The sequence below is a fragment of the Lissotriton helveticus genome, chromosome 10 (assembly GCF_964261635.1).
Source record: "Lissotriton helveticus chromosome 10, aLisHel1.1, whole genome shotgun sequence".
Classification (NCBI taxonomy): Eukaryota; Metazoa; Chordata; class Amphibia; order Caudata; family Salamandridae; genus Lissotriton; species Lissotriton helveticus.
In genome coordinates this window covers 1153761560-1153783786 of record NC_136071.1, presented here as the reverse complement: position 1 = coordinate 1153783786, position 22227 = coordinate 1153761560, and the positions used below count along the sequence as shown (strand labels likewise).

The 22227-nt window shown below is 46.7% G+C and overlaps 1 protein-coding gene across 5 annotated transcripts in view; it reads right to left on the bottom strand.

Moving 5' to 3' along the window:
- The window catches only part of TOP2B (DNA topoisomerase II beta), a 607938-nt gene that overhangs the window by 308731 nt on the left and 276980 nt on the right, over positions 1–22227 (bottom strand). For all 5 annotated transcript variants that reach the window (XM_078663968.1, XM_078663967.1, XM_078663969.1 and 2 more), the window contains exon 16: positions 15130–15239. In XM_078663968.1, coding sequence (XP_078520094.1) covers positions 15130–15239 — 110 coding nt within the window. The remainder of the gene's footprint in view (positions 1–15129; positions 15240–22227) is intronic.

Genomic DNA, 22227 nt, shown 5'->3' with positions numbered 1-22227 from the left:
GTAGTGAATGGTCCAAGGTTTAGAATCATTTAGAGCCTGCATGATCCCAGATCAATTAATATTCTTGAATGACACCAATCAACAGACTACTTGTCTTGGCGTAGCTAAGATAAAAGACTTAAATAACCCGTCTATTCCGAAGCCCATACCGGATAGTAATAGCACTACAGATGTGGAGATAGACGTATCCCATATTTTATACCAAAACAGGACACATCCCGATTGAAAAAATGGTTGATCTGGCCCACAGACACAAATAACTGTCAAGATAGATTCCTGAACAAAACACAGGGGTTGAAAATGACCAGGCCAGACCAAGAAACTCCCAGAGACAACATCCAGGGATAGTTACGACATACAGTGTAGGGAAACTATGCCTCGAATGGCTAGAAAAATCCACACTGGCAGAAATTAAGCAACACTTGACTTTACTTAAAGACAGTGCTGACTTGCGTGATTTCATACTGGGACCACGCAAACAGCGTCAAAAACGTTTCATAGCGGCCGGTATATACGCTGCATACAACGAGGCTTGAAAAGTAACAAATTGAAACAGCAGAAAAAATACGAGAAATTGATCGTATAAATTTGTAAAAATCACTTTGTCCTCCAGAATATATTCACTGGACAGTATTGTATCATCTGCTATTGATATAATAGAGCAGGACTTACTAATGCTACAACATGGTCAGTCCCAATCGCGTTCTATTATACAGACTGGCTGGACGTTGCAAAATATGCGTTCAGGCTACGTGCCATGGCGTTTAATCAACACAACGTCATTATTCTCCATCTTTAACCTTACTGATAAACAAATCAGTTTGGCACAAAAAAGTGCAGACTATACGATTCTGAGCATTGAAAAATTCGAGAGATTACCATTGACAATGTCAGAAAGACCTGTCATTGAATGGATAATACACGGAATAATTACAATTCCGATAACTTTCCAGTTTAAATACTGCCAGGAGTATATACCAGCGGGCCAGTATGAAAGGTTGGGTAAAGGTTACATCAAGTCAACATGGAAATTACCTTATACACACAAATGTTATAGTGAAAAGAAATGAATATGCTACTTACCAGTATGCATCTGTTCTTGGCATGTAGGGCTGCTAACATTCATATCTTAGCATTAGATCGCCGCCTAGTGTTGGGCTCGGATGATTGCACATTGTTGTCCTGGAAGAGTCTTCGAAGTATCCTGAGATAGGTGGCTCCTCCCCTGGACTACAGTGCGCATGGGCATCGGCTCCATCCCCAGATTGTTTTTCGCCATTGTGGCAGAAGATGGAGTGAAAAGTGTAAAGGATGTCCATGCTAATGAATAAATACAATAGTATATCTGCAGCTGCGACAGGCACCGGGGAGGAGGGCGGGCGATATGAATGTTAGCAGCCCTACATGCCAAGAACAGATGCATACTGGTAAGTAGCATATTCAGTTCGAGGCATGTGGGCTGCTAAATTCATATCTTAGCATAGAATACATAGCAGTCCCTCCATCAGCGGCGGTTGCCTGTGCCAGCTGCAGAAACCTGAAAAAGTGTATTGAGAACAGCCTGTCCTACAGCTGCTTGCTGCTTGGAATGCACATCAACACAGTAGTGTTTTGTGAAGGTATGTGGTGTGACCCACGTGGCTGCTCTGCAAATATCCTCTAAAGGAATGTTCCCTAGGAAAGCCATGGATGCCCCCAGTTTGCGTGTGGAGTGCGCTCTGGGGGGTATTGTTAAAGTGCGCTTGGCTTTTTGATAACATATCTGGATGCACTTAACAATCCACCTGGCTATCCCTGCTTTGGAAATTGGGTTGCCTTTGTGTTGTGGTGCGAAGGCAACAAAGAGTTGTTTTGTCTTTCTAAAGGGTTGTGTTCTGTCTATGTAGTACATCAACGCCCTCCGTACATCTAAGGTATGGAGCATTCTTTCCGCCACCGTTTGCGGGTTTTGAAAGAATGCTGGTAAGTCAATAGTTTGGTTTAGATGAAACTGTGACACCACCTTCGGAAGGAATTTGGGGTTAGTGCGTAGCACTACCCTATTTGGATGAATTTGAATGAATGGCTCTTGGATTGTGAGCGCCTGCAGCTCACTGACACGCCTCAGAGACGTAATAGCTATAAGGAAAGCTACTTTCCACGTAAGGAACTGGAGTTCACACGAGTGCAGTGGCTCAAATGGTGGTCCCATCAGTCTGGTGAGGACGACATTGAGGTTCCACACTGGAGCTGGCGGTGTCCTTGGGGGAATGACTCTTTTCAGACCTTCAAGGAAGGCTTTAATGGCGGGCACTCTGAAGACAGAGAGGTGCTGCCTGTTCTGAAGATAAGCCGCTATGGCGGATAGATGTATCCGAATGGAAGTGTACGCCAGATTGCACTTGTAAAGATGCAACAGATAGCAGATGATGTTGGGGATAGATGCATCAAGCGGGTTGATGTCATTGGCTGTACAGTAGATGACAAAACGCTTCCACTTTGCAGCATAGCATGCTCTAGTAGTTTGTTTCCTCGCCTCCTTGATGATGCTCATGCATTCTGGAGGCAGGTTAAGGTACCCAAACTCTAGGACCTCAGGAGCCAGATCGCCAGGTTGAGCTGTTGCGGATCTGGATGCTGAATTTCTCCATGGTTCTGCGTCAAAAGACTGGGCGTGAGACGCAGTCTTTGATGCGGCACCACTGAGAGTTCGAGGAACGTGGTGTACCATGCTTGGCGCGCCCACGTTGGAGCAACTAGGATGAGAGTCATCTTGTGCTGCCTTAGCTTTCTTGCGACCAGCGGTATTAGAGGGGCTGGCGGAAAAGCGTACGCAAATTTGCCTGACCAGTTCATCCATATCGCATTCCCCTGCGACTGTGGGTGAGGGAACCTGGCGGCAAAGTGTTGGCATTTTGCGTTCTCTTTTGTGGCAAACAGGTCTATCTCCGGATGACCCCACTGCTGGAAGTACGGGTGGAGGACAGATGGGTGTAACTCCCACTCGTGCATTTGATGGCTGTACCTGCTGAGCAGATCCGCCATCTGATTGTCCTTTCCTGGGAGGTGTTCTGCCATGAGGAAAATGTTCCTCTGAATGGCCCACTTCCACATGCTCTGAGCCAGATGAGACAGCTGTGGCGAGTGGGTGCCTCCCTGCTTTTGAATGTAGTACATCGCGGTCATGTTGTCCGTCCGGACTAGCACGACCTTGTTGCACAGATGTACAATGAAGGACTTGAGCGCCATGAAGATTGCCATCAGTTCCAGATAGTTGATGTGCATCTTCTGTTGCTGCGTTGACCATAGTCCCTGCACTGTGTAAGTGAGCACATGAGCTCCCCATCCCTGGAGAGATGCGTCCGTTGTCAGGACAATCTGCGGCACAGGCTCTCGGAACAGTCGGCCCTTGCAAAGGTTGTGTGGAGTCCACCAATGCAGAGAGTTGTACGCCCGACTGGTAACCAACACTAGGTCTGTCAATTGTCCACGAGCCTGTGTCCACTGATTCGCTAAGCACTCCTGGAGCGGGCGCATGTGTAGCCGTGCGTGAGGGACTATGAAGATGCAGGAGGCCATCATGCCTATCAACTGCATGAACACTCTCGCTGGAAGCGAGTGTTGTGGCCTGAACCTTTGGATCAGGGCCTGCATGCCGTCTATCCTGACTTGGTTTGGCTGAGCCATGGCCGTCAGGGTGTTGATCGTTGCACCTAGGAACTGCCGGACATGTGCCGGCTGAAGATGCGATTTTGGGTAGTTTAGTGAGAAACCCAGATCGTGAAGAAGGTGAATTGTAGTTGACATGTCCGCGGCGCACTGCTGCTCTGACTTGGCTTGTACGAGCCAGTCGTCTAGGTAGGGGTAGACATGGATGTTCTGCCTCCTGAGGTGCGCCGCTACTGTCGCCAGACACTTGGTGAACACCCTCGGGGCTGTTGTGACTCCGAAGGGTAGGACCTTGAACTGGTAGTGCCTGCCTTGAATAGTGAACCTGAGGTATTTCCTGTGTGACGGGTGTAGTGGAATGTGGAAATACGCATCCTTGAGATCTAAGGTTGCTAAGAAGTCTCCTTGGCTTAGCAAGGGAAGAATCTGTTGCAGTGTAAGCATGTGGAAATGTTCCGATAGTATGTACAGGTTGAGGGGGCGTAGATCTAGAATGGGTCTGAGAGATCCGTCCTTCTTTGGAATAAGGAAGTACAGGGAATATACCCCTGTGCCTTCCTCTCCCACCGGCACCTGCTCGATTGCTCCCTTTTGCAGCATCACCACTACTTCCTGCTGCAATAAGAGCAAGTGCTCTGCGGACATAGGCCTTTGCCTTGGCGGGATGTTGGGTGGAGTGGACTTCAATTCTAGGCAATAACCATACTGGACTAGTTGTCGCACCCACCTGTCTGTGGTGATGTTTTTCCAGACGGGCAGGAACTGCTGCAGTCTCCCCCCGACAGGTGTGAGGTGGTCGGGGGGCAGTGACAGAGAGTCACTGTTTGCTAGGAGTAGAGGAGCGGGGGTTGTTGTTTCCTCTGCCGCGACCTCTGTTGCTGTTATTCCTGTAACCTCCCTTGTTCTGTTTCGTGAACGAGGATTGTGCCCCACCTTTTGAGAACTGGGATTGTTGACCCATTTGTCCTCTGGTGACCCCACGTGCACCTGAGCGACGAAAATTGCTACCACGAAACTGCTGAGACTGCAGGGCCCCCATGGATTTAGCAGTTTCCGTGTCCTTTTTTATCTTCTCTAGGGTGGTGTCAACATCTGGACCAAACAGACTATCAGGATTGACCGGTTGATTAAGAATTGTTGTCTGAATATCCGGTTTAAAGCCTGAGATGCGTAGCCACGCCTGTCGTCTCAGCATAACGCTAGTGTTGACAGCCCTAGCAGCTGTGTCTGCAGCGTCAAGCGCACACTTGATGGCTGCGTTTGAGATTAGCTTCCCTTCGTTAATGAGCAGTTGTGTAGCTTCTTGGAACTGTGGAGGCAGGTGTTGTACAATTTGTTCTAGGGTATCGTAGTGTGCCCTATCGTAACGCGCCAAGAGCGCCTGTGTATTGGCGATGCGCCAAAAGTTTGATGCCTGTGCAGCTACTCTTTTGCCCCCTGCCTCTAGCACTTTGGACTCCTTATCCGGGGGAGGAGCTTCACCCGTTGTCTGGGAGTTGGCACGTTTCCTGGCATTGGCGACCACAAGAGAGTCCAGTGGCAATTGTCCCCGGATGTAGGCGGGGTCCGCAGGTGCAGGCCTGTACTTCTTTTCAATGCGAGGATTGACCACTCTCGCTCTTGTAGGCTCCTTAAAAATGTCCCCAGCATGTTTGAGGACTCCTTTTAGCATAGGAAGTGTCTTTACTGTCCTTTCAGAGACTGAAAAGGTGTCGAAAAGGAAGTCTTCCTCAACCGGGTCGGCATGCATGTCCACATCATGATTGGCTGCCGCCCTTTCAAGTAGTGCATGAAAGCCTGCTGAGTCCTCAGTCGGGGATGCACGTGCATTAAAGAGCTGCGGGTCCTGCCCCACACCCTGGGTGTTCTGGTCACCAGTGTCATCGTATGAATCCGGTTGTGCATCAGGTTCATCGATAGGGAAATTGTACTGCTCGTTCTCATCACACCCCTCACCCGCAGAGTGTTCTGGGGAGGGAGTAGGGCTCCGTCTTGGAGGAGGCTGGATTGGCTCCGTGAGGCCTGAGGCGTCAAGGGGCACCCTCTTCTTTTTCAGTGGGATGACATAGGAGTCCACTGGCTCCGAAGTGATTTTCCTCTTATAGAGGGTCAGCTTGCCTGTGTCAGCGTCGATGAAATGCTCTGAATCGTCTTCTGATTCGAGTACCCGACGTGGAAGCGGGCCAGCCGGTGATGAAACTTGTTTCGGAGCCGATTTGGTTGAAAACGCTTTCGGCGCCTCCTTAGGTGGCAAAAGAAAGAGAAGTTTCCCAGAAGGCTTTGCCGGAGTGTCCTTTTGCGGCTGCGGCGATGGTATCGGAGCCGACGGGGCAAAGGCTTTCTCCCTGATTCTTTGCAGTGAGTCTGCAATGAGGGACGTCTCACTCACAGTGGGTTTCGTCACTGACGAGGATGGTCTGATCGGTCCCTCGGATCCGACGTCCTTGTGGGCCTTGTGCGCTTTGGGCGCGGAACCCGTCTTCAGCGCCTCCGATTCCTGAGTCCGGGGCGCAGACTTCTTGTGCGTAGCCTCCTTGGAGCCGACTTTGGCGGGCTTGGACGGCGTCGTAGCCGCTGACCCGTGCCGACCATCTTTCTTGGAGGACCCCTCCTCAGGCGTCGGTTTCGATTTTGCAGCATCGGAATCGACGGACTTCTTCGGCTTCTGCGGACCGGAGGTCGACGGAGCCGATGGGGTAGCGGGCACCGTCTTTTTCACCGGCACGGCAGCGATCTTAGGGACACTCGAGTCCTTAAGTTCCGGTTTCGTTTTCGGGTCGGCCATTTTAGGTGTCGTCGATCCCGATGGTTTCGGTTTCGTTTTCGAAACAGTCTGCTCAGCAAGTGAGTCCGTAGCCGGGCCCGAAGGCGGGGCTGTGGCTTGCGGCAACGGGTCTTGGGTAAGGCCGACAGGCGATCCCGTGTCCCGGTCGGTATCTTCGTAACCTTCGGGGCAGAGCTCGTCCCCCGAGCTGTCTGCCGCGGCCCCATAAATCTCATCGTCGTCTCCTACCTCTTCGACGTATTCAAGGCTTTGACCCGCGACTCCGTCGTCGTCTCCCGGATCCGCCTCGACCTCCGTCTCTGGTGGGGAGATTTGTAGATGGTGACCCTGGTCCTCTTCGTCCTGGTCGCCGAAGATGTTCTCCGGATCCGGGGCCGCTTGCTTAGCTTCCAAGCGCACCGCGCGCCGAAGCTTGAGAGTTTTCCTTGAGCGGAACTGCGCACACAATTTGCACTTTCCGTCGTCGTGGTCAGGCGAAAGGCACTTGTTACAGACCGGGTGTAGATCGATGTGTGGGTACTTAGACCCACAGAGCGGGCAGTACTTAAACGGGCTCCGCTCCATGTCCGAAAAGGCTTGCAGTCGTGTCGCGATGAGAAGGCCTCAAAGTTCAGAGAGCGAAGAAAACTCCGCTTATTCCGGCTCCAAGAGACGGAAGACTCGAGACCGCGCGCAGACAATACCGACGCAATAAAATCGAGGCCTTTTGGCCGCTAAAAGTTAGTTTTACTTGGTTCCGACAGTAAGACGTCGAGACCACATCCGAACCCAATGGCGGAAAAAAACAATCTGGGGATGGAGCCGATGCCCATGCGCACTGTAGTCCAGGGGAGGAGCCACCTATCTCAGGATACTTCGAAGACTCTTCCAGGACAACAATGTGCAATCATCCGAGCCCAACACTAGGCGGCGATCTAATGCTAAGATATGAATTTAGCAGCCCACATGCCTCGAACAAGGAGGTATTCCTTAGTGGTAACAATTGTAAAAAATCACTAAGTGGTACACTCCTGTGTCAAGGTATTAACTAGCTTGGAGCCTGCGAAGGGTCTTCAAATAACCTTTCATGTCACCTGCACGGCACTCCTGCAACACAGATAGACCCATTCTTTAGACAGCTTTCCAACGGCAGCTACGTTCTAATAAATGACCACAGCTGTTGTGGCATGGTGCCAGGAAAAGCATATCTCGTGGGCGTTAGTTCCATGGTCACTTGCTGTATGCAAGTATTGTATCCAAACAGCACTCCAGACATGGAGGCGGCAATATGGCCTTATTTGAATATCTCTTCTATTCGAATTGATACTTTAAGCAGAATGAAGTCTATTCTTTTACAGACAACTGTGCCTTTGACCTCGTCCAAAGAAACGTATGATCTGCAAGTTGCAAGGACAACGGCAGAGATACATTCCCTATTATCAACAAATTGCCCCGTACATTTCGTAGAAATGTTAAGCCAAATCTTAAACATGTCAGATACCAGTGGCATCGCACATGTATTTAAGACAATTTTTTTGTGACTGTTAACACCCTTTGAAACAGTTCTGGGCATCTTTCCTAATTTTGTCCATTCTGTCTTTGGCGGCCTACCTCTACTTTTGGGACTCGTGGCAGGAATTTTATTTTTGATCCTTTTGCTTCGATATGGCAAGCCAAGCCGCAGACAAGACTCCAGCAACGATGGAAGAAACGATCCTAGCTATACGCTACCGGGACCGCATCACTAAAGTCCTCGGATTAGCCCGGCTAAGAGACCTAAATATGACCTGGTTTCTTTCATTCAGACCAATCTGGCAAAATTGCATCTTACCTGTGCTTCGATGTATGCTATGCGGAGAAGAATGCGTGTTGGACGTCTGTCTTACACTACCATCAGCAGTACCAATGGATACAGATACCTTGCTAGGTCCTGTAACAGCTCATGCATCGTGTTGTCCCCAGCGGCTACCCATTCTGATGACGGCATTCGGTGAGACTTCACCACTACGAGTATGTGGCAGTGGTGTACGAGATGAGAGCAACATCACACAGGTACAACCTTCTGTGAGCATTGCTGATCCTGACATCGATGATAGCAATCATTCTCACACATGCACTGATTCTGCATTTTCAAACTTGGTCGAACTTTCACCTGATGTTGTAGACCAATTTTTTGCGAGTCTGTCTGATATGATGTTCTCCCCTGAACAACGGTAATAACTTTTTAAACAAACGAGCACACAATGTTCCCTGAACTCTGAATTCGGCCTTCAGTTTTGATAAACAAAAGCTACTGAAAACATTTGGAATTCTTTTTCCCCTGAAAGCGAAATTATTTTTTTTTCACTTCCAAAATATTTACCTTTTTCTGGCACATGTACTCTGCTTAAAGCAGAACTATTCCTAGAGAACAGAGCTTCTATTTTAGGAACTCTAGAGACAATATTTTACCTCAGCCTCTAGCACATGTACAGCATTTTGTATAAATATGTGATGGAATGGTCTTGACCTTCTTTTCTGTATTCAGAGCCATTTCATGTGTAATTTTCGCAATTCATTCAGCTGATATATATATGCACTTTAACTGAATGATACCACTGCTTGAAAAGCGTACAGTACCAATACTCATTTTCGTGTATTTACCATATACCATTTCAAATGCGATTTTTGTATTTTGGGGTGGGTTGGAAAAAACACATGCATCGTTATGTGTTTACTATTGCTTAGTTTTAGTAATGATGGGCATTAAATCGTGGAGTGGGTGTTGTATTTCTATCTAGGACCCTAATTCGATATTCCTGATTTATGCCCTTATATGGCTATAACAAACAATATCCTTATAAAGGCATATGAATCATATCCATATTTAGTAATAGCCCATGCAATCCAAATACGGCAAGGCTGCTCCCCTAGACTCCTAGAAAGTACAACGCGTTCTTTAAACAAACCAAGCCTCCAGCAGCCCGGGAAATCCCCCTGCTTTTGTTTTGATTTGAACAAGAACTCCTGGAGTCCAGAAAGAAAGGAAGATAGCCAGTCCAAGGCCTTACCTTGAATGCCTATAGATCGAAGGCGGTCAAGCAGGACGGGGTGAGAGACGGTGTTGAATGCTGCCGAAAGATCAAGCAGCACCAGCACCGCTCTCGAACCCCCGTCCAGCTTCCATCGTACGGAATCAGCCATCTCTATTAAGGCAGACTCGGTACTACAGCCTGGCCTGAATCCATGTTGCGAATCATGGAAAAGGCCTTTGGTTTCAATATAGCCTGCTAATTGTTGATGGACCAGCTTTTCAAGAACCTTGGCTGGGGCCGGCAACAGGGAGATGGGCATGTAGTTAGCTGGTTCATCTGGGTCTGCGTTTATTTTTTTTAGAATAGGAACCAATTGGGCATGTTTCCAGGAATCCGGAAATATGCCTGTCCTAAGTGAGTCATTCCAGATGCCATTCAGTAAGGGATTAAGGAGAGGGTCCAGTGCTTTATACTCTTTGGCCGGCCACGGGTCAAGTGGAGAACCTGACTTGCATTTTGAGAGCTCTGCCATAGAGCGATCTAGAGTGATCGCCTCAAATTCTGAGAAAACAGGGGCAGATACTGGATAATCTGTGGGTTTTTCTTCAGAATCTGGATTAATACAGCAGGGAAAGGTGTCATAGATGGTTGCAATTTTTTCCTCGAAGTAATCAGAGAGGCGGGTGCAGAGGGACTGGGAGACCTGGGATTGACTTTTGAGGGCAATAGAGTTAGTAAAAGTTCTAACTGTATTAAAGATTACCCTAGTAGAACCTTGTGCTTGATTAATTTTCTCTTCCAAATGCTTTCTTTTATGGACAATTATCTTCTTCCAGTATTCTTCAAGGGCTGTTTTGTATTCTGTTTCTCATCTGGGGAGTACAAATGTCTCCATTGTCGTTCCAGAAGTTTGCAAGCAGATTTGCACTTGCGTAGTTCGTCAGAATACCAGGGAGCGGAGGGGGCGTCTCGAAAGGTTTTAATAGGCCTCATAGGGGCTATAGAGTCGATGGCTGATGAAATCCAGTTGTTAAAATTAATCAGACGGGTGTCCAGGTCAGGTGCATCTTTAGGGGCGGCGGTAGGGAGATGTTTGACTAAACTATCTGGAGAGATCTTACTCCAGTTACGGCCAACCGTCTTGGCCGGTACCCTCAGTCTGGCTTGGTGGGACAGGCAGATAGATAATGGAATCAGAAAGTGATCAGACCAGATCACTGGGTAGGGCTCATTAACGGAAATGTCTGCCAGGTTTGAGCCGATAAGATCGAGTGTATGTCCAGCCTTATGGGTAGGGTGGGAAACCAGTTGGTTTAAAGCACCATCCATTAAGGTCAAGAGAAAATTAAGACTAGGAGGATCAGAAGTAACCTCTGCATGGAGGTTAAAATCGCTAAGCAGGGTGAATTTCGCATAGCGGGAGGTAGCCTGGAGCACAAAGTCCAAGAGAGCAGGAAGAAAAGATACCTTGGACTTAGGAGGGCGATATACTAAAAGGCTTGAGCATGTAATATTTGGTGCCAATTTAATACAGAATGGTAGTGCTTCTATAGATTCAATTTGGACATAGGAAAAAGAAGAAATAGTCCATTGTGATCTATAGATTATGGCTACGCCTCCTCCAGGATTGTGACTTTGCCTATTAGCGCACAGAATGTTATAGTTAGGGGGAATAGCTAGACACAAGGCAGGGTTGGATTCATCACCCAACCAAGTTTCCGTCAGGAAAAGAAGGTCCCACTTGTCGTCTGTCAAGGTCTGAACTATATCGAGGGAGTGTTTCACCAAGGAGCGGCAATTAATTAAGCCTGCCTTGAGAGTAAATTTTTTCTTTACTGGACGGACTGATTCCTGTGAGAGTGAACATAGAGTCACAGGATTACCTGGTTCCTGTTCAGAATTACAGGGCATACACGGGTAGGAGGAAATAATGAGGTCTGATGGCCTTGAGTGCAAGAAAGCACAAAGCTTGGGTCTTAACATGAGTAAAGTGTCCCTACCGTAACAAATTGATTGGGAGCCAGATCCCACAGGGTTTCTGGCCCCTAGCGCTTCCTTAGCGCTGACGGGCGCATATGGGCTAGACTCTGGTGTGACTCCGGCGCGGATACGGCGCGTCCGCTGACCGCGTCTGCTGCGCGGATATATGCCAGTCTTTTTATGCGCTAGAGACTAGAGCGCAGAAGGTGTAGCCTACCCCTAAGATGGCTGCTGCTCTAATCCGAGTGCCGAGGTGAGGTCCGAGTGTGTCAGCGCCTAACTTGGCTGATCATGGGAGTATCACCGGACTGTCACTAATTATTGCGGGGAAGGGGCCCACGAGTGTCCTGAGATAAAGGTGAGCTTGCCTAAGTAAGTTGTTAATCACTTACGTTACACAGTCAAAAATGCCGATTTTAAAATTACACAGAAAGATTTAAGTTGCTAGCGCTCTGAGGAGGTCCACACACACTCGCGGCACACAGCACAACCTCCCGGCTTCCGCCTCAGGAGGACACAACACGCAGCAAGGCAGCTTCTTCATTCGCTGTCTACCTCCCTGAATCTCTCCCCTTGCCTGCTCCTTCCCGTACACATTGTCCTTATTGCTTGTTTCGACCTAAGATGCAACTATGTAGCTATGCTCTAATAACTGTGCAACCTGCAACTATGGTCTGATACTCATGTAAAGCACTCCAATACCTCCGGGTCTAGCCAGTGCTAGATAAAACCTTTCAAATAAATAAATAAAAATACCCCTAGTACCTAGGGCACTAGGACCAAAGAAGGTACCCTAAGGCTGTAGCACCAATTGTGCCACCCTAGGGACACCTCATCCAGGTCATGCAAACTACCACGGTAGCCTCAATGCCAAAGGTGAAGAGAAAAACGACAAAACTGACATGGCACACTGCCCTCTGTGCCATGCCAAGCATCACTGCCTCACGTGTATGTACGTCACCCCTCTAGCGGGCCTTACAAGCCCTAAGGCACGGTGTACTATATCACAAGTATGAGCATATCTGCATGAGCAGATATGCCCCAACAATATTTAAGTCTATTCTTATTCTTAGAGTGTCAGGGCAGCCACAGAGTACACAGGCTGGAAAATTGACAGCTTGTGTTCCCTAGCACCGTGATGGCTTCTCTGTACCTGAACCCAGGAGTGTTTGGTACCAAATGACTCCCTTTATTAAACCCACACTGATGCCAGTGTTTGATGTATTAAACCATGTATTAATAGGGCACCATAGAGGTGCTCCGTGAAAACCTACCAACCCTGGTGTGGTCTCTGACTGGGTTTAGGCTAGGCAGCCTGCCACCACCAGACATGCTTCTGGACCCCTGGGTCGAGAGTCTCAACTCTCATTGGCCAGAAACAAAGCACATCCTTGGCGGAGGTGTCACACCTCCACCGGGATTGGCACAGTGCTCGAGAGGGGTGCTCCAAAGGCCGACCACCTTTGTAATGCGACGCCAGCCACTGCTGCTGGCTGCAGATGGCAGCCCCCAGTTTAAACCCCCACTTTTGGCGTTAGAACTGTCAGAAAAACGTGGGAAGAATAGGTGTATCCCCTTCTGCACCCAAGGGTTGAAGCTGGCGGAGAAAAAGTGAAGCACATTTTTCAGTGCCCACCACCTTGAAGATGGTGGGAATTATCCAATCAGGGCCAAGGCTGGCTATGTCTCCTCCAACAGCAGGGTGGCATAATAGTGGGTGTAGCCACCCCAGTTAAGGAACCCATTGGTCTCTATCTGCTACTCCCCTGTAACGCCCCTAAATCTAGTATTCAGGTGGCTCCCCCAGACCCTGAAACCAGTTCTTGCCGACCTACGAAAAGAGAGGACGAACTTGGCCCTAGACCTACCGGCCTGCCTGCAGCTTCATAGACCCTGCAAAGAAAAAGACACCTGCCCTGCAGTCAGCTTCCTCTAAACGCCCCCCCCCTCTTCCCAGAGGACTGCCTGCCTTCGAAAAAAGACCAGAACTACTGAGGACAGCAGACCTGTCCCCAAAAAACCAAGACAATGGACTCTGGTGCCTTCCGGAACTGTGATCCCTGACCACTCTGCTGCACCCGACGCCTCTGGCCTAAGTCCAGGTGTCCCACCCGTCCGGAAAAGGTTCCTCAGCTATCCAGAGTCCAAGTCCAGCTTTGGCGGACCCCTCCTGGACTCCACGACACCACCTGCAGTGTAATTCCTAAACCTCCCGTCAACCGACTCCGGTAAGAGAAACCAGACGTCAAAGGACACCCTTGCACCCGAAGCCTCTGGGCCTTGGAGAGATCGGCCGATGGTGTTCCTGCGACCCACAACATCTCGACTTACCTCTGCTGGCACTGGTGTTCTTCATGCAGCCTCCGGTTCAACGCCTACAGCCTGTTTCCAGAAAACAGTTCCAACATTGACTTGCATTCGGCGCCCAACACTGTGTTTACACCCGGCAGCTCCTTTTCCACAGGCGGTGCAGTGTTTGTGCTTATCTGAACCTTGCCCTCTGCTGACCTCCACCTCTGTAGACTGGAACTGTAAGTTGTGTACTTACCTTCAAAACTTCGTTATTGTTTTCCTTGACTAGGTTGACATTGCAAGGACTGAAAATTGCAGTGCCCGCTTTTGAAACGGAGTAGTATTTTTATTTTAAATAGTACTTGCTTCTATGAATGTTTTGTGGTCTAAGTAAATAAATATACCAAAGTACAATTGTTATAAACTGGTCTCGGATTTAGTCATTGAGTGTGTGTCTCATTTATTGCCACTAGGTGTACAACAAATGCATTAACACAACCCTCTGATAAGCCTAATTGCTTGCCCACACTACCACAAATAGGAACAATAGTGTCATCTATTTAGCCTCCATACAACCTCTGGAGACCCACTAGACTCACTACACACTATACCCCTTTATGGTACAGTATATGGTGAGCAAGCCTCTCACAGCCAGACAGAACACACATGGAAAGAATGCACATGCCAGAGACAATTAAAGGGAAGAAAGTCTGCTTTTATGAAAGGAGCGGTAAAGACAAGCGCTACCTAAAATGAGAGAAAAGACACATTTTAGCAACAAAAGTAACTTAAAGGCAGAGAGCTTGAAATGAGATGAACAATCTTAAGTGAAAGACAAAGTCATAATACACTAAAGGAAAGACACCATCAGATAATATAACATTTTCCCCTGTCAATGATGAATTGGCCGTTGTGTCACCCAAGGTATGACTGTTACAAAGTGCAGTGGATGGTTGTACCCTGCCACATAATCCTGTCTTGCCATGGAAGAAGCAGAGAAGGCCCACTTTAACAGGTAACCAAACTGAGGCCTCACTAAAAAAAAAAAATCTACAGTTGCAAACGTATTATTGGTTTAAATGGTTAAAGTAGGTTGTTTGTAGCATCTACAGCCCAATTTCATCTGGCTTGCACACTAAGTACATTCCGGAATAGTGTGCTGTGTCTCTAATGTTACAGGAGCTATTAACACCATGCAATGATCACACTATTCACTGATATGTGCCCTATGGACATAAGTGGTTTTCTGATTGAGAAGTGGCGAAGGACGTCCATCTCTAGAGCATCAATCCATACATAATATGTTGCAGAATGATGATACTGTGATGCAACCCAAACAAAAGGGCACCAAACAGATGCATTTAAAATTTGAATAGCATACGTAAGGCAGAACAAGAATGTAAACGTAGCGATTCAGGAACTAGTTCTTACCAAAGTAATGGCAGCATCATCTTCTGGGCCAGCGTACCTAAAAATGATTCGATGCCGATCCATGTCAGCAAAGTACTCTTTCGCTTCTTTAGCAGTGCTCGTACCCAAACCTACAAATATGAGAAATTATCTATTAATGAACTTTTAATAGTTGCTTAATTTCTTGAATATGCACTTGCCTGTGTATGATCCAGATCTTTCTGAATTCTGTTCTTTACTTTGCTCAAAAACCTTAAATGAATAGGTCACTGTCTTTCACACCTCACCACTACCCCCCAAAGACACTTACTCACTTGTCCACTGAACACAAATCACAGCTCCCCTCCTCTATGGTATGAAGAAGCAAAAGAGGAGTGAGAGAGAGGGGAGGGATTTCAAGATGGTGGCGAGAGAAAGTGATGAGAGGAAAAGCGCACTAGCACAAACAAACACATACACACATATACACACATTTGGCCATTTTATAAGGAGATGCCTACTGACTATTTCTCTTTTTGTAACTTCATTTTTTTATGGGACATGCCATGCCCAAAAGAAATGCAACCTCTCTATGTATAGCAACTCTATATATATTTTATGCATGGATAATAAAGATAGCTTTTTTTTTTAAAATGCATTGATGCTGAACAGCTTCTTGTGATGTACTGGCATGCTTCATGCTAAACATTTGGACAAGTGGATTCTAGAATAAGTAGAATAGGCAATACACTAGTGCCTAAAAACTCTTCCAAGAGGCAAGAAGTTCCTTTTTGCAACAGAGAAAAAAATTGAAAACTTCACAGAACTCACCCAAAACTTTACGGTAGCTGTTCGAAAACAGGTATTAGGAATTGACATAGAACAGGATCAATAGCTTCAATAACCAAACATTTGCTTGATATCCATATAATTAGTATTGCCTGGGGGGACTTTTCCAGCGAGGAGCTTACCGGACAGCATACCTCCACGCCGCAAGCAGCTCCAGTGCCAGCTCCTGGGTGGGGAACGCTGTAGTCTCGCCGCCACAGCAACAACACCGCGGCTGGAGACTACAGCTCCCAGCGAGCTTTGCGGGCACTTCCTGCCTCCCGCACTCTTCGCGCCCGGAGGCGCTACATAGAGCAGACGCTCCCTCCGCGTCGCGGGACGCGCGCGGGCGACGCTGGGCGGAGCCCGGGCGGAGGGCGGTCCGTCTAAGGCCGTCCAAGGACGAACAGGGACGGGACGGGCCACATCTCAAACATCATGGGTAAGCGCAAAATCGTGACAGCGCCGGTTGGCGAGGCTAAAGCTAAGGTCCCTAAGTACACCACTAGCATCATCACGTATTTGACTACGAAAGTGTCTGAACTATCAACCCAGATTGCAGAGTCAGAGCGTGAATTGGGTTTGGAAACTACTCCGGTAGGCGTGGACTCATTAAATACCTCCACCATTAACTGTATCCCGTTGGAACCCAGGGTTATTATTGAGTCATGTAGGCCAACTCAGCCACAATCTCCCATGGTTCTCCCGACCCCGGTACTGCCGGAAACAGTGAGACCATCTATTACGGCGTCTACATATGATTCAGGAAGCATAGCTTGTAGCCAGCCTGGGGCTCAGCGCGCATTGTGTGTTACTGAAGAGGGTATCTCAGCTCTACTTGAAAAACTTTTCTCGGATAGGCTGGAATACGCCCTTATCCAGATTGCCACTGACATTACTGAAACATTGAAGGATTGTGTCAAGGAGCTTCTGGTGAAATGCGAGCGCATCAATGACATTTTAAACACACGGGCTCTTTCAACTACTATACAAGAGGCGCCTTGCTCAACAGCGGTACAGGTTCCTGCACCCAAGCCTGGTGGCCCATCCACTACTGTTGCTAGTGTGGCTACTAAAGTGACTCCTGAGAACCCTGCTCAAAACAAAGGAGAGGTTAAAAAGGGTTTATCTGCACCTTTGCTAGAAGCCACATCTAGTGAAACCCCAATAGTAAGGCCTAGAGCTACACAGGGGGGCCGGGGGAGTATGGTACCCCCAGTTAATTTACCTCCTGATGCAACACCATTTGTAGCTATACTGGTTAACGTACCGAAACTTGCTGTGGGGGAGGTTGAACACCATGAAACACTTTTGAAGCATACTAAAAATTGGTGCAATGCGAATTGCACGGGTGCAAGTAACATCGCAGATAATATCTTGACAGGAAGAAGGGTTGACTGGGTGGGCACAACTAGGAAAAGTGTAGCTGGAGACTGCGTAATTGTAAATTTTAAATCAAGAAACTTCTCCAGCCGTCTCTTTTGGGATGCTTCCCCACTGGATTCAGTAGGCAAAGGTGTTCGTGCGATGCCCCTTGGCTTTTTTTATCCCCCAGTTAGTAGGTTAGGTGGTGGAGAGAACACTATGTCACGTCTTATTAACAATGTATGGGTTGAAGACAAACCTATTCCACCTTTACAAGCGAACCGATGGGTGACCAAGCAACCCAGGGCTGGTGGCACAGTTAATTCTGTAAAAAATATCCCTACCATTGACTTAATATTGTCGAATAGATTCTCGGCTCTGGCAAATAATTTAGATATTGATTGACTAGAGCATAGTCTTAATAGCCTGAACGTCTCTTGTAATGAAAATGTTTCTACTGATTTGTCATGTAACACAATCACTGCCGTAAATGACCCTTTAGCTTTGGGTAGGGGGAACATCAGGCTACTTTCCTGGAATATTGCGGGATTACGTTCTAAGCAGGATGACCCGATTTGGCTACATAAGATAAAAGAACACGACATAGTGGCCTTACAAGAAACTTGGGCACGAGAAAATGCTTTGTGGGTGGATGGTTATACATCTTTTTTTGTCAAAGCACAGAGTTCCACGGCGGGAAGGGATAGGGGGGGGCTTGTTGCTTTTAGTCTCAGTTAACGTAACAGGCACTATTAAGGAAATCCCCAGCTCCTCATATTATTTTCAGCTGGTGGAAATTCTGCAAAAAGACAATAACAAGATAGTGCTAATAAACTGTTATAACTCTGTGCAGGGGGGTCCTCTTAATTTTGTTTTAGAAGAGTTGTCTTCTTTTTTAATTAATTACATGTCAAAACAAACCACTTTTGTTCAACTCATACTGATGGGAGATTTTAATGTTCATTTGTGTGGGCTACATTGCCAGATTGAGGTTGATACTGGCCCAGAATATACGACTCTGCCACATTTTGAGCATAGCCTGAAGGGTATGGCAATGGAGGATTTGCTTTCCTCTAATGATTTATTTGAACCAGGGTTCTTAGACTTAAAGGAGCGTGTGGCTACATACAAAGCGAGGGGAAGTGAATCGATCATCGATTATATTTTCATGTCCCCAGGTTTGCTCCGCTATGTATTGTTTTATAATGCCATAGTAAGTGGGTTCAGTGACCACAACCCAGTGTCGCTAGTCTTAGATGCTTCCATTGGTCTACGCAAAGGGGCTTTGAGGTCCACCGCTGTGAAGGATGTGAGGAGCATAGAACAGGGAAGGCGCCTTAAATGGTGCAAAGTTTGCCCTGAGGATTTCCTTGCCGTAATTGAGCAAAATATGGCAGCGGAATTTGGGATATGTAGGGATTCAGACATGGGGGGGAGGGAGGTAGTTTGCGCTTTTGAGGATATTTGCACTAGAGTAGAAAAAGAGCTTATAGCTAGACCAAAGAGGGGACCTATCCCAGCTTTTGGTTGGTTTGACCATACTTGCTCCAAGGCACATTCTGCTCTGTTGGAAGCGCTTAAACAATCCCCTAGAGATAGGTCATTGGTGGCACACTTGAGGAAGAAATATGCAGTGGCAATAAAGATCAGAAAAAAGGCTATTAAAGAGGAAGCCTGGGATTCCTTGATGGATTCTGCTATCCTTAAACAAAGCTCCAAATTTTGGTCTATAATCAATAACCCTTTATTTGCTCAATCAAACAATTCAGATATAGAAGTAAACATAGCTGAAGCAGAGTGGCTCAAACATTTTTCTAATATCTATGGGTCAAATGAAATGCTCGAGACATTTAGTATGTCTTGTTTCTCAACTTCTCCTCCAAAGCTATGTTTCACTAAAACTGAAGTGGAGGTTGCTTTAAAGGGTTCAGCTGCAAACAAAGCCCCCGGTCCAGATGGGGTTCCTCTGGATCTTTATAAGCTAAACCCAGGTATGTGGGCAGAGCTACTAGCAAATGTTTTTAACTGTATACTTGAGGGGGGTTTGCCAAAAACTTGGGCTTGTTCAATCATTGTCCCTATTTTTAAAAAAGGTCAAAGAAGCGATCTCAAATGCTACCGACCCATATCCTTGTTGGATTCTTCTATGAAGGTTTTGGGCAAAGTTTTATTGGCAAGAATCAATAATTGGTCTCTGAAAAATGACATCTTATCGGATGCCCAGTATGGGTTCCGCTCAGGAAGAGGCACAGAGGACCAGTGCTTAAATCTCCATCTGAATATTCTACGGTATCAAAGGGGTCAATCTTTGTTGCATTTATGGACCTGTCCATGGCCTTTGATCTAGTGAACAGAGAGCGGCTGTGGACTATGCTGTTGAAATTGGGCCTTGATCCCCCTCTTGTACATTTTCTGGCTGAACTTCACAAAGACCTAAAGGCATCGATCAGAATGGACCAAGAAGGTAATCGCACAGGCTGGTTCAAATCAAGCAGGGGTGTACGGCAGGGCTGCATCCTTGCCCCCATGTTGTTCACTCTATATATAAACTCATTGGAGAAAAACCTTTTAACTGCTACCTTGGATACACCGCGTGCAGGGGATACTCGCATCCCCGTTCTCCTGTACGCAGACGATGCTGCACTAATAGCTCGGACACATTTAGGCCTGCAGAGACTTTTAAATGCATTTAGTGAGTTCATGTCCTCACTTGACTTAGTGGTAAACAATTCAAAATCCCATGTTATGGCTTTTGGGGCTGTTAAAAACAATTCCAAATCGTTTTATTGTAATGGTGAAGTGATCACTAATGTCAAAATTTTGACTTATCTTGGTGTGATTTTTGATACAAAGGGTAGTTGGTTACCTCAAATTACAGCCAAGACTAAAGCGGTGAGGAGTTCGACAAATGCTATTTTAAGTTTTTCTAGGAGACTGGGAGGAAAGCCGAGCGGTGCTTTACTAAGCTCGTATAGGGCAAAAACTCTGGCAATAGCCAGGTATGGCGCAGGTTTGTGGGGCTATGTGAATACCGAAATCATTCAAAGGGAGGAAAATAAGTTCCTTCGGGCCTTATTAGGACTCCCTCAATCGACAGCTACATTTTCAGTTCACCAGGAGTTAGGTTTAGGGTATATCACCGATATCCTTTTAATGGCACCTATTCTCTTATGGATTAGGACCTGGATTAATAATAACCTAGGCTTAAACCATAAAATACTGTTGGACTGTCTAAAATTGGAGAAATCCAATAACATTGCTTGGCTGTCATATATCCATAGGTGCTCTTTGGAATTAGGACGCCCAGAGATATTTACTGCTCCCACGGGTCTGAAGAAATCTGATTTAAATTGGGTCAAACTCAATTTCTCGAAATTGAAGACCCTGGAGAGAGAGGATCAGCAACTCATTAAGCCCATGGTTAGAGCTCATTACCTAACTATCACCTGCTTAGATATGCAGCCGTACCTTGCTACAGTGAATACCCCTTTTCATAGGTGGCTTCTAGTAAAATTCCGGTTCAACCAGATTTACATGGTTCTGTGCGACAGTCAGGGTTGGTTTAAGCAGGAAGATGCACCTGTATGTAATTGTGATAATTTTTCGCGGCAGGATAACATGCATCTAATGCTGTTTTGCTATTTTTATAACACGCCCAGACAGAAGTACCTGGTACCCTTATTGAAGGATAAAGCTTTTCTCCAGGCAAAACCAGCCCTCCTATATCTCCAACTGTTGGACTCACCTTTGGTCATGTTTAGCGTGGCAAGCTATCTTGTTGCTGCAGTTAGGACTAGGAGGAGGCGATTGAGAATGTAACTTGGGGGTACTCTTTGGAAGATGAAATATGTTCCTTGTATCTGCAATTTTGGCTAATAATTACCTTCTCTTTTTAGCTGTTTTTAAATTGTTTTAAACCGTGTACATAAATGATAATTCTATATGTAATTTTTATGATATCAAATTGTCCTTTTCTATTGACTGTAGTATGCTTTTATGATTTTTAACTAAATCGAATAAAGTGGTTTTTGACTTGACTAGTATTGCCTGTCTTACCCATCTGCTAAAGACTACATGTCCTATCTTTCAGAGCTATCTTCCTCACCCTCTACACCAAGCCAGGATTGATAACAGCACACCCAAAAAAGGCAGAGAGCAGGAACTGCACCAGCCACCATAATTTCCCCAGACAAAAGAAAATGTAGCACTCGTTAACAGCCAAAAGCTAAAGCTCAACCAAAAATTCTCATGCATAACCACCCAACACAAACCGTTCCATCCACGTCCCGCCCACACATGGGGGTGTGTGTCTCATAGTCCAGCTAATTTTATCTCGTGTACAGTCATTTCATGACCCAGAATTACATTTTCTCCCGAATTCTTTGATTCTCATTTTGATAATCTTTTTTATAGGCTGAAGACTTCTTCTCTAGCCATCGGTGTTTTACACTTTAACACTTTGATTTATTGTCTTTCCAAAATAGGTAATGTTGGAGCAACAACTCATTAGAAAAGAAAATACTTTTGGGGAAAACACACTGGAATAATTTTTAACTCCCGTATCTTGCAAGAGCAGGTGTTTGTCAATATAGTCTGGAAAGCGAAATGGATTTGAGAAGTAATCTCTCTGCAACCCCCTTTTCTTCTGCCCAAGGACTGTGTACAGTTTAAATCTGAAGGCTTTCTATGCAGATTCGGCAGATCTCTGGCAATAAACCCCCTCTTAGCTGCAAGCGTCTGGTTGGAAACTGGAAAAACCGAAAGACCGTTGGAAGCAGCTTGGATTGGACACATGCAAAGAGTTGTAGTTGTGTGCAGGGCTTGGCCAGAGTCCGGACCCTGTGGCCAACCCAGTTGTGAACTGCTGAAGGCTGTATGCATCGGTAGTTGGCCGCCTGCCGAGGACTGAGCATTGGGTCTTAATGCCAATGCCCCTGCACAGCCTTT